The 15,474-nt window shown below is 39.8% G+C and overlaps 1 protein-coding gene across 5 annotated transcripts in view; it reads right to left on the bottom strand.

The window, feature by feature from the left end:
* SLAIN1 (SLAIN motif family member 1) overlaps window positions 1–15,474 on the bottom strand; it is a 93,365-nt gene that overhangs the window by 59,774 nt on the left and 18,117 nt on the right. For 3 of the 5 annotated variants that reach the window (XM_064645949.1, XM_064645948.1, XM_064645946.1), the window contains exons 3-5: window positions 5,112–5,261; window positions 3,041–3,190; window positions 626–964 (exon numbers count right to left, since the gene is read on the bottom strand). In XM_064645949.1, coding sequence (XP_064502019.1) covers window positions 626–964; window positions 3,041–3,190; window positions 5,112–5,261 — 639 coding nt within the window. The remainder of the gene's footprint in view (window positions 1–625; window positions 965–3,040; window positions 3,191–5,111; window positions 5,262–15,474) is intronic. The other 2 variants (XM_064645951.1, XM_064645950.1) reach the window with 2 other exon arrangements.

The following is a 15,474-nucleotide window of genomic DNA, read 5'->3' as shown; positions in this document are numbered from 1 at the left end:
TAGTTAACAGCAACAACGTAGGGAAACTTAAATCATGAGTAAGCACCAAAAGACAAATCTTCCAGAGGCTCTGGAATACATTTCAAATGCAGTGCAAAAAAGCAGCAATGTCTCAGGATAGTTTGGGAGTGACAGTATCTCCCACCACTTTAACGGTCAGCCCTATCAGACCTAGAACAGGAGCAAGGTGTTGACCCCTGCCATAAGCACTCATCCTGGATTCACAGCACAGATGCCTTAACAGCAAGCTCAGGAATAAGAAAGAGAATGAAAATCTGAAACCCCTGATTTGTATGTAACTATATCCACGATGGACATGCATACATCAAGCCTGAAACACGATCAGTTCTTCTAACCAACTAATAGTCTGTTAAACATGCTCTTCTTTCCTTTTCTTCTTCTTTCTTCACTCGTGGTCATCCTTGCAGCATTTTAAAACAGATTAAAGCAACAACTTTCAGGACCAGGTCACAGATTACATTTTGTAGCAAACAAATGCTTAACAGTAGCATATTTTTTTTAATCATCCACACAGGCTTAAATTATTTGTCACAATTTATGGACAAAATGGTACTGGCACTTGACGCAGAGAGAAGACCACTTCTCAGGAAAGCATGCAACCCACCTCCATTAATCCTATTTGGTTGCTGATCTGGAGTTTGGGCTTGAGGAGAATAGTAGGGTTGCTGATAAGTATTTGTAGGGAATTGTGGGGAAGTAGGGCTTCTCCTGCAGTCCCGGATACTGGAGAAAGTCTGTGAGTGAGGGATCCCTCTCTGGAAGGGGGAGCAGCGAGTCAGACGTGGCTGTGGAGGTGGAAGGTGGTCAAACTCTTCCTCGTCCTCAAGACTATAGCGATCATATTCCTGGTCACCACATGTCCCTTTCTTTCCCGCATGCAGAGAGACGCTGGAAGTGTGCCTTGACACAGATGCTGAAGTCGAAGCATAATCTTGCCTAAGGCCTGTAAATTCCAAGAGGAGGATGATTCAGCTCCTGCTAAGTGATTAACTCTTAATATGCACTTCAAGCATGAAAACTAAGCAGGTAAGTAGACATAATTTTACACCAAAAATTGGATTTACAACATAACTAGGTTGAAGATCTGACATAGGATTCATCTGATCTAATTTTCAGTTCTACCTTTTAGGCATTTAAGCCCAAATTATTTCCCTCAAGATCCCTTTTTAAGAAAAAATTGAAAAAGAATACCGGTGTCTCCAAAAGATGGCTTAGATGTCTCTCTTGACAGAAAATGAACCCCCTCACAAGGTACCTAGTTCTATGCCAATAAAAAGATTACATGAGTACTAGGTTTTTAACTATAAAATATTCTTAATTAGAGCAATTACACTCACATTAGTTTTTGACATTTTTTAAACTTATAACCCATGTAAATATTCTGGCTCTCCACCCTCTCTGAACCAGAAGTAGTTCCTGAAAGCATCTGGTCTCACAGACAAGGCTTAGTGGTAACACAACGGTCTTTTACATAGGTACACAATCCTACCACCCTTTTCTTAGAACACCAGGTTTTGAAAATCATCTGGCTATTAGCACTACCCCAGAAGAGCCTGTTTGCTCCAGGTCAAGTGAGAGGGAAATATTCACAACCCTTGCACATCCCCCCTTTCCCTAGCTGCACAGTAGCCAGGGAAAAAGGGGATGTACATCACATTTCCAGGAGCCAAGTAGCTCTGCCAAGAGCTGCAGATAACAGCTTTCCTAGATTTACAAAAAGCCCTCAGCTTTAACAGATGTCTTTGCTTCATAATAGAAACTTCTTAATATGCTTCCTCTCCCCCTCCTCGAGTGGGAGTTTCTATTTGTGGCTGTGAAGAGAGCGTGCCTGCATGCACGTATAGAACTACCACTTTCCACAGGATTACACGGACAACAACTGTCACGTGCTCAAACATCCTATTCAGCTGCTACTACATGGATACAACCACTGCACCTGACACAGATTAGAAGAAAACCCAGTGTTTTTCTTTCCAGTTTGCCAATGACCTAATTCAGAGCTAAGTACCTGAAATATTTTTCAAACCTCACTCTGAAGGAGATGAGCACAGCTGTCATTTAAGTTATGCAATCCTTGTTATATTTGATAGTCATAATTTTTTTCTTTTTAAAATTAAAACACTTGCTAATTTCTCTGCTGAACATAATAAGTGCTACTAAATACTCAGCAAGTTTGACTGCTGAAAAGTGATCACTCTGCCTGCTCTGTCTGGTGCTTGCAGACAGATCACTGCTCTATTTTTTCTTCACATTTTTTGTTTTATATAATCACTTATTATTTGGCATTTTCCTCCTGGCCCCACCTCTGAATTTCTCTTGCTTTTAATATCACCAATTCTTCCTTGATGTCTTGCTTGATACTAATAGGAAGCAAGGAAGATACTGCACTTACTGTCTCAGTGACCTCTAAGACAAATGCCCTTTATTTATGAATAAATTTTCCAAAAATTACTATTTAGCCAAACTATAATCTTTGTCAAACCAGACTTTGGGCTCGGATTTCTGATAATCACTAGTTTCAAACCAAGATGCTAAATTTAAAGGTCCCAATTCAGTATTCGAAGGGGATTTAATTTCAAATTTCACCTGACAATTAAGAAAATCAAACTTGAGGCAAAGAAAGTGACAAGAGCTGCTTATTTTTGCCTTTCTCATGAAACGTATGAGAAAAATGTTTATCATCTTCTCTCTCCAGAAATAAAATTATTTCAGTTAATGTGGTTAGACATTATAAATCCTCTAAATCTAAATGTACTTAACATATACAGATATACCAGTCTGAATTCAGAAAAATACAAACATCAAATTTTGAGAGATCCAGTATCAGCTCAGATTAACCTGAACCCAACAATGTGCACATCTTCTCCATGCAGGTGAAGAGTTTTTCCACCTGTCACTCAAGAGGCAACACCGTTTAAGAAAGATCCACTCGACTAAGACCAGACTGGAGTAGTTTTAACTGCAACAGGAAATCTTCCTTAAGACTATTATAAAAACAAACAAAAAAAAAGCCACCTACTCTCCTCCTGTAGACGAGCCATGATCTGAACATCAGTGAGATCCTGCAGTTTGTACCCCATTGAGATGGAATCATCTTCCAGTTCTGAAGTGCTCAGTTCACTGTCTACTGATGACTGTGGACTCAAAGGGGAACTCCTAGAAATGTAACCTATGTAAGAAAAAATAAACTTTAGGCTGCAAATATGTCTGGCCATCTTTCCTTCATGATCATCTGCCCTTTATACTACGGTAGCTTAATATATTTTCTGTACAGCACATAAAAACTTTCAGAAGTGTAGTTCCATTCACTAACAATTAGCAGAGAGCTTTGATACTCATGAGTAGTAATAAGTGTAGTAACAGATCATGAATTCCTCTGCTTGTTCCCAAAATAGCATTGAATAGCCCAGATAATGAATAATTTATGCAACACAGTTCTGATACAGCTGAAATCAGTTAGTGTAGTCTAACCACATCTGAATTAGAATCTCTCTTATGGGACTGTGATTCTTCCTGCTCTGTTCTGAAACGCAAGTGTGTATATGTGTCACCAACATCTGGTCAGTACTCGGATGCCATATCAGAGCTGTTGAGCTAAATTTTATTCTTTCTTCTTTTTTTAAATTGTTTATAATTATCAGATAAATCAATGACAGTAACAATTAAGACTGAACATTATGCAACAGAGAAAGCATTGCCTCTTTCACAGAGCTACCTTTTGGAGAAAGCTCCAGACTCCACTTTTTCCCTGCATTATAGCAAAACATAAACTACTTTGCAATTAGTTGCATGATCTAGTTGTTGTTACACTTTAAAGAAAAACCCTTCAACTAAAACAGTAAATCACTTTCTAATATCCTCTGGACCACCAGAGACCCATAGCCTGCAGGGCAAGAACTGCTGTGACCTGGCTCAGCAGCCATGCTTATGTCACAGATGTGGTTGCATCCTCTAGCAATGTTGAGAGCAGCCACCTAAAATTCATCCTACATTCAGCTGTTCTCTAATAATATCTTCAAAAGAAAAGGACAAGCAGGGGATTACTTTGCTTTGGAAGGATTGTAAGGAGCAAATCTGTTTGCTTTTTCAAATATGCAAGTTACAGCAGTCCCTGAGGTTCTGTAGGGGTAGTAATAGCTGTGCTCTTTTGGAGCAGCAGTGGGAAGCTAGACAAGATACCTGAGGGTATCTCAAATAGCATGAGATGCTTTCATTTAGGAACTAGATTTCATCCCACTGAATAGGGAAGCTTACACATTTCACTCACATGCAGACACCTACATCAGGCATTCAGTCTGGAGCTTCATCTCACCCACAGTCCCATATCCCTTTTTGCAGTGATTCTATGAGTTGTAAGGAAAATTGTACTCAGATCTGTGTGACACTGATGCTAACTTCCTTAGCCCATGCCTGCTCCCATCAGCAATAAAATGCTAATGCCTCTTCCCCAGGAGATTATTTTCTCCACTGCCACTGCTGCTTAAGAGAAGTCACAGATACAAACTGACTGCTGATACCTGTACTGAAGAAGGAAAAATGCAAATCCTTGCAATTTACAGACCATAGAAAGTTTGTATTTTTCCCAGAACTCTGCGTCCCCTGAAAATCAGTGGTAAACATAAAATAAATATCAGATAGTAGCAACAATACCAGTTTGAAAACAGCCATGATTTTGACAGTTATTTTTATTATAGAGAAAGTCTCCTTGCAGTTTCATTAGACAGCTGCACATATGTTTCTGCAGACACAAGAAATGGGCACCATGGGGCAGAAAAAAGCAGCAAAGCTGGGGACTGTTTAAGCTGACACAGTCACAACTATACTATCAGGTAAATCGTTATTGATGTTTACTAGTATCACTTTCCCGTAACATGCTGCATAACAGAAGATAACCTGTAGTTAATTTAATTAGGAAGATAACTTGCAGTTAATTACCAAATTTTAGGTCATTAAAAAAAAATATCTCCCTATGAAATGTGAGTTTATATACAATCATCTGTGAAAAGTGTACTGCTGTTAAATGCTAGCAAGATTAGATTAAATTAAGCAACTCTGTAAGCACCACAAATCAACAGAAAGATAAGCATTACCTGTCCGTTCAGGTGTTAGTATTGCTTTACTGGAGGTTTTAGAGAAGCTGGGACTATTAAAGCCATTGGTGTACGGGGTGAGTCTTGCAACAGGACTATAGGGAAAAGCCAAGGAGACAGGTGTAGAGAAGAGGTTCCGCCATCGGCTAGCTGTTAGGGATGCGAGGGAGGAGGGGGAAAAAACAAGATTTATAGTTATTAATAAAATAGTGCTGTTAGAGAGAAAAATAATTTCATCTTAATCTGTTCATTACACATTTTTTACTTATTACAAAAGGAAAACAACGGAAAATTCAGCAGCAAATCAGAGGAACAGCACAGTCTTCTACATGTGTAAGTGTGCTTCAAAAGCTTTTCTAGCAAATATGTCTTGTTTACTATTTTCTACGTACACACCTTTTTGGTATATATTCATCACATACATCACTGGGTGCCAAATAACAGAGAAAGTAAAAACTGCTACAGTCAGTAGAGAAACACAAATGAAATTTTTAATGCTCTTCAAGGAATTGTTCATGGCAATCAATCATCACACAATTAAATTAGCAGCTAAATTATCAGTTAGAGGAGTTTAGAGACACAGGCGTAAAAGACGCTTAACCACCAAGTGCTAAAAACAACTGTAATCCCATAGCAAGCTTTTAAGCTACCATATTTTCCCTTCTCTTTTTACAGTATCAAATTCCTGATTGCATAACCATGGTTTTTTTGGTTTTCACTGTTTCTGCAGGACCAACCAAATAACAGAACAAGGCATCTCTTTTTCTACATACTGTTTACAAAAAGCCTGCAAGGCATCTGGTCTTCTGAACACTATCACAAAACACTCAGAGTAGGCAAAAAGAAAGCTAAAGGCTTATTTAATTTACATTTTCTTAGCTCATCCAGTAAAAATATTAATACAACTGTCCTGTGTTTTGCCTATTTTTAACACACCTTCAAAAGGTAAAATAAAAAACACCCACATGCTCTTCAGAAAATAAATACTAATGATAAAATTGTTTTAAGTAGAAGGTAAAGGAAAATTTTAAAAGTATAAATTTCAGAGAACCCATTAAGATACAAGCAAATATGAAAAACATATGATAGTATTACCCTCCTTTTTCTCCTTGATAGAATCTATTTTGCCCTCAGAAATGTTATGTACAGCCACACAAGAGAGGGAGCTAGGAACATACCTATACCTAGCTTTGGAATCAAGGGCATAATCTCAATGCTTAGCAGCTGTACTTTGTAGTGTCATATGCCACAAACTGGTTTTCAAAACAGAAGGGCCCAAAAGCCCTCAAAATCTATTCTCCACCACATGACATGGCTACTTTAACAGCAGAAATCTGCTGTGTTATTTGGACCTGTTCATCTGGTCACCTTAAACACTCATAGATATTACAAAAATACTCAGGCTCTGTATTTTCAAACCTGACAGCAAAAAGATTTAGCAGGACATACAAACTTTATTCCTCCTTCTTGCTAACATCAACACCAAGTGGTCATGGGGACAGCAGGGATATCTCATTGATGGGCTGACAATCACATCCTTGCAACCTATTGGAGTAATTAGTCTGTCATCAGTCTAAGAGGTGCTATCTTTCTCCGTTTGCTTGGACCCACTTAAATGTACTCCTGGGTCTGTAAGGAGTAAATAGCCTTTTCTACTCTTCCCACAAGTGCTACTAAGCTTGGAGTAAAGGCAACTGCCTGGCTCTAGTGGTGGCACAAAGCAGTCTGCTGGGAACAGGGATTACCTACAAGGCTCAGGCTTTGTGGAACGTTACTGAAGTACACATAAGAAACATACAAAAATTAAAATTGCATTCTTTAGTGTCTCCTCATCAAAGAATTATTGCAATTCCCTCCTTTTTGACAATTCTAGTTCCTTCAAGCTTAAAGAAACCTAAAAGTCTGAGATCTTACCTAAAGGCAGCATCAGCATCATTTTTAGGAAACTGCTCAATGCCCAGCCACACAGCTCAGAATTCCCAGTTGGGCCATTTGTCCTTAACATTCACTAATGTGATCAGTTCAAAAATAAGGCACACAGGTGTTTCAGGACAAAAAGGAGAGCAAACACAGATGGACACAACTCTATAAACTAGCAATTAACACAAATCCCTGGGGATGAGATTAGGAACAGGAAAACCCATGTGATGAATAAGTGGCTTAAAGACTTGTGCCATCGGAATTTTGGGGTCTTTTATCATGGGGCAGTTTATAAGGAACCAGGCGTGCTGGAGACAGATGGCATTTACCTATCAAGCAAGGGCAAAAGGTTTCTAGCCCACAAGTTGGCAGGGATGACTGAGGGGCTTTAAACTAGATTTGAAGGTGAAAGGGGATAAGACCAGGCTCCGCAGAGATGAGCCTAGGAGTGGCAAGCCAGAGTTAGGGGCAAAATCAGCAACCCAGCTGAAGTGCATCTACCCTAAGGCACACAACATGGGTAACAAACAAGGGGAGCTGAAAGCCATCGTGCAGCAGGAAAACTGTGATGTAGCTGCCATCACGGAAATGTGGTGGGATGACGCGCATGACTGGAATGCTGCAATGGATGGCTCCAAGCTCTTCAAGAGAGACAGGCAAGGTAGGAGAGGTGGTAGGGTGGCTCTGTATGTTAGGGAGTCTTTTGACTGTACAGAGCTTGAGGAGAGTGATAATAAGATTGAGTGTCTATGGGTAAGAATCAGAGGGAAGGCCAACAAGGCTGACATCCTGGTGGGATTCTGTTATAGACCACACAACCAGAGTGAAGAGGTGGATGAACAGTTCTATCAGCAGCTGGCTGATGTTTCACCATCGCCAGCTTTTGTTTTTGTGGGAGAATGTAACCTGCTGGGTGTCTGCTAGAAACTCAACATAGTGGGGAGGAGGCAATTCTAAGAGTGGCCCAGTGGAGAAGGACCTGAGGGTGCTGGTCAACAGCCAGCTGAACATGAGCCAGCAGTGTGCCTAGGTGGCCAAGGCGGCCAATGGCATCCTGCCTTGTATCAGGAATAATGTGGTCAGCTGGACTAGGGAAGTGATTCTCACCCTGTATTTGGCACTGGGAGGCCACACCTAAGTACTGTGTCTAGTTCTGGGCTCCTCAATTCAGGAAGGAGTTGACTTGCTGGAGTGGGTCCAGAGAAGGGCAGAAAAGCTGGTGAAGGGTCTGGAGTGCAAGTCCTATGAGGAGTTGGGGTTGTTTAGCCTGGAGAAGAGGAGGCTCAGGGGTGACCTTATCTCTCTGCAAGTACCTGAAAGGAGGCTGTAGCAAGGTAGGGATCAGCCTCTTCTTCCAGGCAGTTAGCAAAAGGAAAAGAAGACATACATAGTCTTAAGCTGAGCCAGGGGAGGTTTAGGTTGGATATTAGGAAGAAATTATTCAAAGAAAGGGTGATTAGATATTGGAATTGGCTGCCCAGGGAAGTGGTGGAGGTACCATCCCTGGAGGTGTTTAAGGAAAGACTGGGCGTGGCACTGAGTGCCATGGTCTAATTGACACGGTGGTGTTTGGTCACAGTTTGGACTCAATGATCTCCGAGGTATTTTCCAACCTAATTGATTCCATAACTGACAAGGAATTAATAACAGCAAATTGATTTGAAGCATTCAATAGAGTAGATCTCAATATCACATCCACAGCTAATGTCTGTCATTTCTACTAGAAATCATCAGGAAGAGCAAGAGATGGCACTTCCTTGTGATTTTATTTTTCTGCCTAACACAAGCTACTCTTTTGTAGCAGCCTGATGAGCTGCCAGGCCAATTAGCTGCCAGCATGTTCTCACCCCCAGATGTGGTCAAGCGTAGAGCACAAATAAACATCATTCATTACCCTCTACAATAATTGCTGTGAGCTGGCCCACTGAGCACAAAGCAACAGTTATCACGACTGTGAAAGCAAGAACCCACACGAAGAGTATAATTAGTATTTATGGCAAACCAAATTTCAAACTCCTCTTTCAAATAGCATGTGTTCTCACGGAAACACGGATAGAAGACGCCAGGAAACTCTATCTACACTGATCTCTATTTATACCAAATCTCTAGAGATACCAGTGTAAAATATTCACACTTCTACAAACTTCTGTCACCGTACCTCAAATAAAACTTCAAAGTGTTTAAGCATCAGCAAAGGATTTTTAGGTATATGATTAAATCCATTGTTTAGGATCAAATATAGAAAACTGTCCTCATTAGCTTTCAAATGGAAATATCAAAGCACATGGAGTAATTTACAGTATTAATAAAAACAGAAAAATTAGATCTACTGAAGTTTTACGCTAATGCCAAACCAATAAAAAGCTATGCAGGAAGCAAGTGCTAAAGACATGTAGGCAAACACATTAATTAATATAAAAATTGTGAAATCCCACAACTGTGTAATGATAGTCATTTGAGGATGACTGAATCAGAGACTGTCCTGGTTAGCACGATAAAACACCACTATAGTATGCACAGATGAGACAGTGGTGTTAAGACCTTTATTTTAAGCTTAAAAGCCCAGCTGTTAAGTGTTGAATTTTACAGTATTTGTAGCTTCTTCTTAAAGCCCCAAGTCCGGTTGCCTGCTGATGAAATAAGAAACTCAGGTACCCTTTAAAGACAAAGGAATCTTCTAACCTTTGCAGCTTCCTTATACGGAAGATGCACTGAAGGAAGAAAGACATTCAGCCATAGAAAGGAAAACAGGGGCATCTAAAACAACCATCAAGAGAAAGAAGCCAAAAAATCCATTTAATTTACTGACAGCAAAGATGTAAACACATTAAAAATTTGACTTCTTGAAGCATAAAAGTGTTGGAACTAATATTCTGTAATACAATAACCATAAATTGTCACAGTCATCTAAGTCTACAGTTAGATTATAAGTGCCCACTTTTCTGGGTATGATTTCCCTGGTTTTGAAAAATTCTTAGTAACTAAACTGCTGCTAATGTACTGTGCTACAAAATATCTACTGTAATATTTTAAAAAGGGACCTTTCAAACTGACCACATAAAGAATCAAACAAAACCTTTCCTTTAAAAAATAAAATCAGCAACAAGTGAGCCTACTTATACCTTTAAAATATTTACTAACAGAACTGAAAGTTTAAAAATTAAGACCTTATTTTTACAACTTCCCCAGAGATATCAAAACAGTAAAACAGATGAAAATAGTAACTCCTATTGAAAAATACGACCAACTAATAAAACACAAATATTCACTACCCTGGCTCCTGTGAATAATCAGTATTTAATAAGAACTGATGGAAAATTTCACATGAAAGCCTGAACAAGTAAACATCTACAGAATTGCATGGTTCAAAAGGAACAAGGCACCCTCAAAACCTCAACATGCTGTACTATACCTAAAGCAATTCCTTTCCTAAAACCAATTCCTCATTTAAGCTACATAAGGTACAAAATTCCTAAACATATAAAGAAGTGTGGCTTTGAGAGCAAAGATGAAATTTGCTATTTAAATTATTAGGAATGTTCATAAGCATACCCAGTGTAAAAACTGGTATAGGTTCTCATTATATTGCTTTAATTTTTGGGGTCACATTGATGTAAACAGAGGCAGATCAAACACAGGTCCTCTACTTGATGAATCAGATATACCTATGACATTAGATCTGATATACATAGGACATATGGGTAACCAAGCATTGGAACAGGTTGCACTGAGAGGTTGTAGTCTCTCTCACTGGAGATATTCAAAAGTCATATGGACAAAATCCTGTTCAATGTGGTCTAGGATGACCCTGCTTGAGCAGGGAGGTTGGACCAGAAGACCCACTGTGGTCACTTCCAACCTTACCCATTCTGTGATTCTGTGATCATATTAGCTAGGGAATCAGGGTTTCCAACAAACCAAATAAAGTACATGCACATTTTGCACACCTTCCATTTTCATAACTCCATTATGAAACTCAGTGAAATCTGTTTGTCAGAACTGGAACTTACTTTCACTCTAACCAACACAAATAAACAGTACTTCTTTGCTATAAAGACAGAAAACAAAGTCATAAATACCCCTGTTGTATTACTGACTAAACATACTAAATTATATGAAGTATTATCTAGCTTGTTTATCTACTCAATTAGCTTAAGTTTTATATAGGCCTCCAGGCCAAAGTCAAAAATACTTCTTAAGCTTGAGCTAGAAACAAATTAAATTGCATATATGCAGACATTTGAACATGGGTACTAATTACATAGCCTGCACAAAACCCTCTTTCAAGCCAGCACTGGAGGAATTTACAATCCTATCAATCCACACAGCACTTTCCTCTTGACACACTTTCTTCAGAGCAGAAAGACCAAACCACTTCTCCGGCGCATTCTCCATATGTGCTGTTGCACAGCAGCCACGCTTAAAAAAAGATCTCTCTCACAAGAGTAAAACACACAGACCTGCATGGCAAACAAGCATTTTGCTAACCACTGGAGAAAATCAGAGTGCTAGAAGGGAATTCAAACCCCTCTCTTTACCATAGATGATAATGTCTAAACCACCTAAGAGACATCACCTCAGTGAGGCTTATCTAATACCCCACTCCCAAAGACAGGTATTCAACCTTCACTTTTGGTCCCTGTAAAGCAGCAATTCAGAGTCTGAAAAGTACTCCCGCAGTCAGATGTCTAACACACTTGACTGATAGAGGAAGACATGGAAAGAGTCCCCACTACTCACTGAATAGTGCTCCTATTGGGACACTTGCCCAGAAGCGGGAAACGCGAGCTCCCACTACTCAGCAGCCTGAAGAGATTTACATGGGCTGATGGAAAACCCTGGGCTCCTGTTAGAACTTGAAGTAGTCTGAGGTAGAAGAGAGGTGGCTAGATACCCAAAAGCAACCAACACTGCACTGCCCCTATCCAGGAACAGATCTTCAGGGAGCTAAGTTTTCAAAGAAGCAGAATCTAAATTTCAAGTACCTCAGTAGCTCCCAAACACATGGACCTTAGAAGTATGTATAATCCTTAGCTCTGCTTCACGGGGTGAGGCATTCGGCTCCTGTGCTCAGAAGAGGACTGCAACACCTTCCAGGGTTTAGGTGAACACGGTGTTTCAAAGCTTTCCTTTGCAATTACAAGTCCTAAATATTTGCTTGATATTAAGCTGCAACAATTCATAAACCTCAGGAGCTCTCTCAGCAAAAATAAAACAGACCTCTTTTAAAGGTACAATCAGAAAGCCTATCTAAACTGCAGCAGTTTCTAGAACTTTCAGTTAGCACAGCAAAGTAATGCAATAAGCAATGGTGTTTGGCATACTGCAATTGGTGTGAGCAGGGAAATATTCAAGGTAAATGTACAACTACTGTACTTCCCTGTAACAGTGAAAGACTGACCTGAAAATTGTCTTTGGTCACATTGCATGCCAGAAAAACAACCACTCTGCTGTCCAGCTGCAGCATGCTGAAAAGCATTCTCTGACCCAACTTTGTCACAAAAGTGATTTTATGACATCAAAGAATTCAAAAAGTCTAGAAAGGAAATGGAATTGAGAGGTCTGAGCTACTTCCAACAAACCACAAAAAAAGGATACTGCACCTTAGCTATGTGATTTGGAGACTTGGGCTGTGGGTTTTTTCGTTTGTTTCACTGGTGTTTTTATAATTTGCCTCTTTAAGGCACACTCTTTACCATACAGCTACACAGACAAGCACAGAGGCTTTGTGAAACATTTAACTGCCCCAGCATTCATCTTCTTTCTGCGTGCACAACTCTCTCTGCATGCACAGGTCCAAAATCAAATTTTCTGAGCAGAAGTAACAGCCAAACTTGGCTTCCCAGCTTCTCTTTTTTGAGAAATTGGCCAAATATTATGCTGGAGTATTACGCCTTAGGCACAACCTAGGGCTCAAATGTCTGTTCCCTCCCCAGCTCCCAGTTTTTATATAAACTGTCAGTCTGATGCATTTTCATTCTATTTGGTGAATTCTTAACCAGAACCCATGAACATACAAGCTTTCACATTTCAGCTCGTTTAAAGTAAAATAGACCTTTCTGAGCAGGAGACTCATTCTCATGTATTACTACATAAGGTAACCTGAAACAAAAAATGCAGCCCCAGATTCTTCTACCAAACTATTAGCATCAAATAAGGAATTAGGAACCTTCCAAAACAAGGAATTCCTACCAAACAGCACCATGAATACAAAAACTAAAATGGAAAAACTACACAAACCCACAAAAGAAGAATCCATCAACGGTTAAAAAAATCACATCTAATTCAGAGGTCACATCTGGTTCAGTCAAGTGTCTGAACTGGATATACAGCTGGAATGGTGTCGGGGCAAGCATGTATGCTATTTCCTCACATTCTCTCTATCTATTTATGGTGCTTTAAGACACTGGATCCTGCGTCCCAGACACAATGAACATGCTCTTACGTACAGACACTGATGGCTGACCTAGTCACCTCAAGATACCATATACTCCAAGAGAAAGGACAGGGTGCAATTCATCTCACCTCCACCTGCAAAGGACACGAGCTGTGCCCCTTTGTCTGCTCTGCCTACAAAGGCAGCCCAGTGTGACTGGCTCCAATACAGATCTCTGCATACATTGAAATGAAACTCACTCTGACAGTATTCATTGCAGAGAACAATAAACAGAGCTTAAAAACAAAGACTGCATTCAGTTTTCACTTTTTCTAAGCAATTGAAAAAGACAACTCTTGCAGCACTAGAGCACTGCAATGCTTGCATCCATCCTACTCAAACAGCTTGCAGATATTCAACTAAAGTTATTGAACATCTTTCTCAGCAGCAATTCCAATTGAAAGGGGACATTTATGTTAATTAATTTGTTTTATAAAAGGAAGAGTTTTTCAATCCCCTTTAGCAGTATGACAAAGCCCAGTTGCATCAGGGCATTTAAGGGAAAGGTGGAAAAGCGGAGAACAGCAGCAGGAAGGTGGGGCTGCTGAAGTCAACACTGCCTCCAAAAAACACATCAGAGAACAGCCTCCAAGATGTGCGTAAAGGCAGGTGAGATAAACCCAGCATCTGGCACCAATAATTTACTTGCACATACAGTGCAGAGTAAAACAACAGCACTTTCATTGTATTTTAAGAATTAGCAACAAAAAAGGGAACAAAATGGTAATCACCTTATAATGTCACTCAAAGGGTAAAGATCTACCACCATGATGTGCAGACAATGCACCTAAGGTCACAAAAACATCTTCCTCCAACTCTTGCAGTGCCAGCTGGATAGACCTCCTGCCTCCGCTGGTTCTGGCTGTAAATTATCAGGTCTCTGATTAGGTTCACCCAGCATGTACTGACTGAAATGGGAAAAAAAGTCATCATCCAATAATCTCAACTAGTACATCTGAAGAGGCAGCAATTCCTGTAGGCACAAATGAAGTTAGAACAGGACATATCTCCTTGCCAACGAGAAAACTAGTTACATTCCTATGTAAAGGGATAAGAGGAAGACCCAACTACAGCAAATTGAGGATCATCTTATTCTAAATGTAGTTGATTCACAAGAGACTTTTAGGGGTTTTTTTATACCATACAGCAGAGTATCCAAGAGCCCTGAAGAGGCTACTCTATCTCCCCAGAAAAAAACAGGGCTGTGGCAAGAAACCAATGTCTCTTCCAAAATCAGCATACCTTCAAAAGCAGCTAGCTGCACCCGGTCTGATGGGTACAACTAACCCAGTCTCAAATAGTTCAGATAACCTTGCCAAAAGCTCTACATCATGCTAATGTATGAGTAGTGGAACAGGTGTCTTCATGAAGACATTGCTTTTGCACTCCATGGCATGGCAAAGAGTTAAGATTTAAGCAGAGCTGTGTCAGAAGTCATGACACATACACCACTTTAACACTGTTTGACCATCATGTTCATTGTGAATCACATTCTACTCACTGCCTGTTAATCCAAAGAGAATTATTTTTGCTGGCACAATTTCTGAAAGACTTTATCTTTTCCTTAATAAAACACTGATTACACACACTTGCACCTTACCATTATGAAAGAGACATTCATATTCTCTCATGTCATCATAAGAAAAATCCAAACTCTTATGCTCATTGCATAAATACTGTGAAATTCATCCCAACCTTTTTTTCCTTCTTGAATTAGTTACCTTTGATAACTGCTTTGCCTGAACTTCAGTGATAGCATGATACAGCAAAATCTCCCAGATTACTGTGGGAAGCATATATAGCAATCACTCAGCACTGGTTTATAATTGTTCTGTTGGCCACAATACTCCACAAATAGTTAAACCAGCTACATTTTTAACAGAAAAATCTTTTTTCTGTCTTAAGGTGCTGGCTCTTGGGTTTGTAGCATCCCCTACGCCTGAGAAACAGTGTGTCTGGGTTTCAAGACATCTCTTCAGTGACTACTTGCTTGCAGAGCACTGGCAA

Source organism: Pseudopipra pipra, chromosome 2 (genome assembly GCF_036250125.1).
Source record: "Pseudopipra pipra isolate bDixPip1 chromosome 2, bDixPip1.hap1, whole genome shotgun sequence".
In the NCBI taxonomy this organism is placed as follows: domain Eukaryota; kingdom Metazoa; phylum Chordata; class Aves; order Passeriformes; family Pipridae; genus Pseudopipra; species Pseudopipra pipra.
This window is presented reverse-complemented; position numbering and strand designations above follow the sequence as displayed.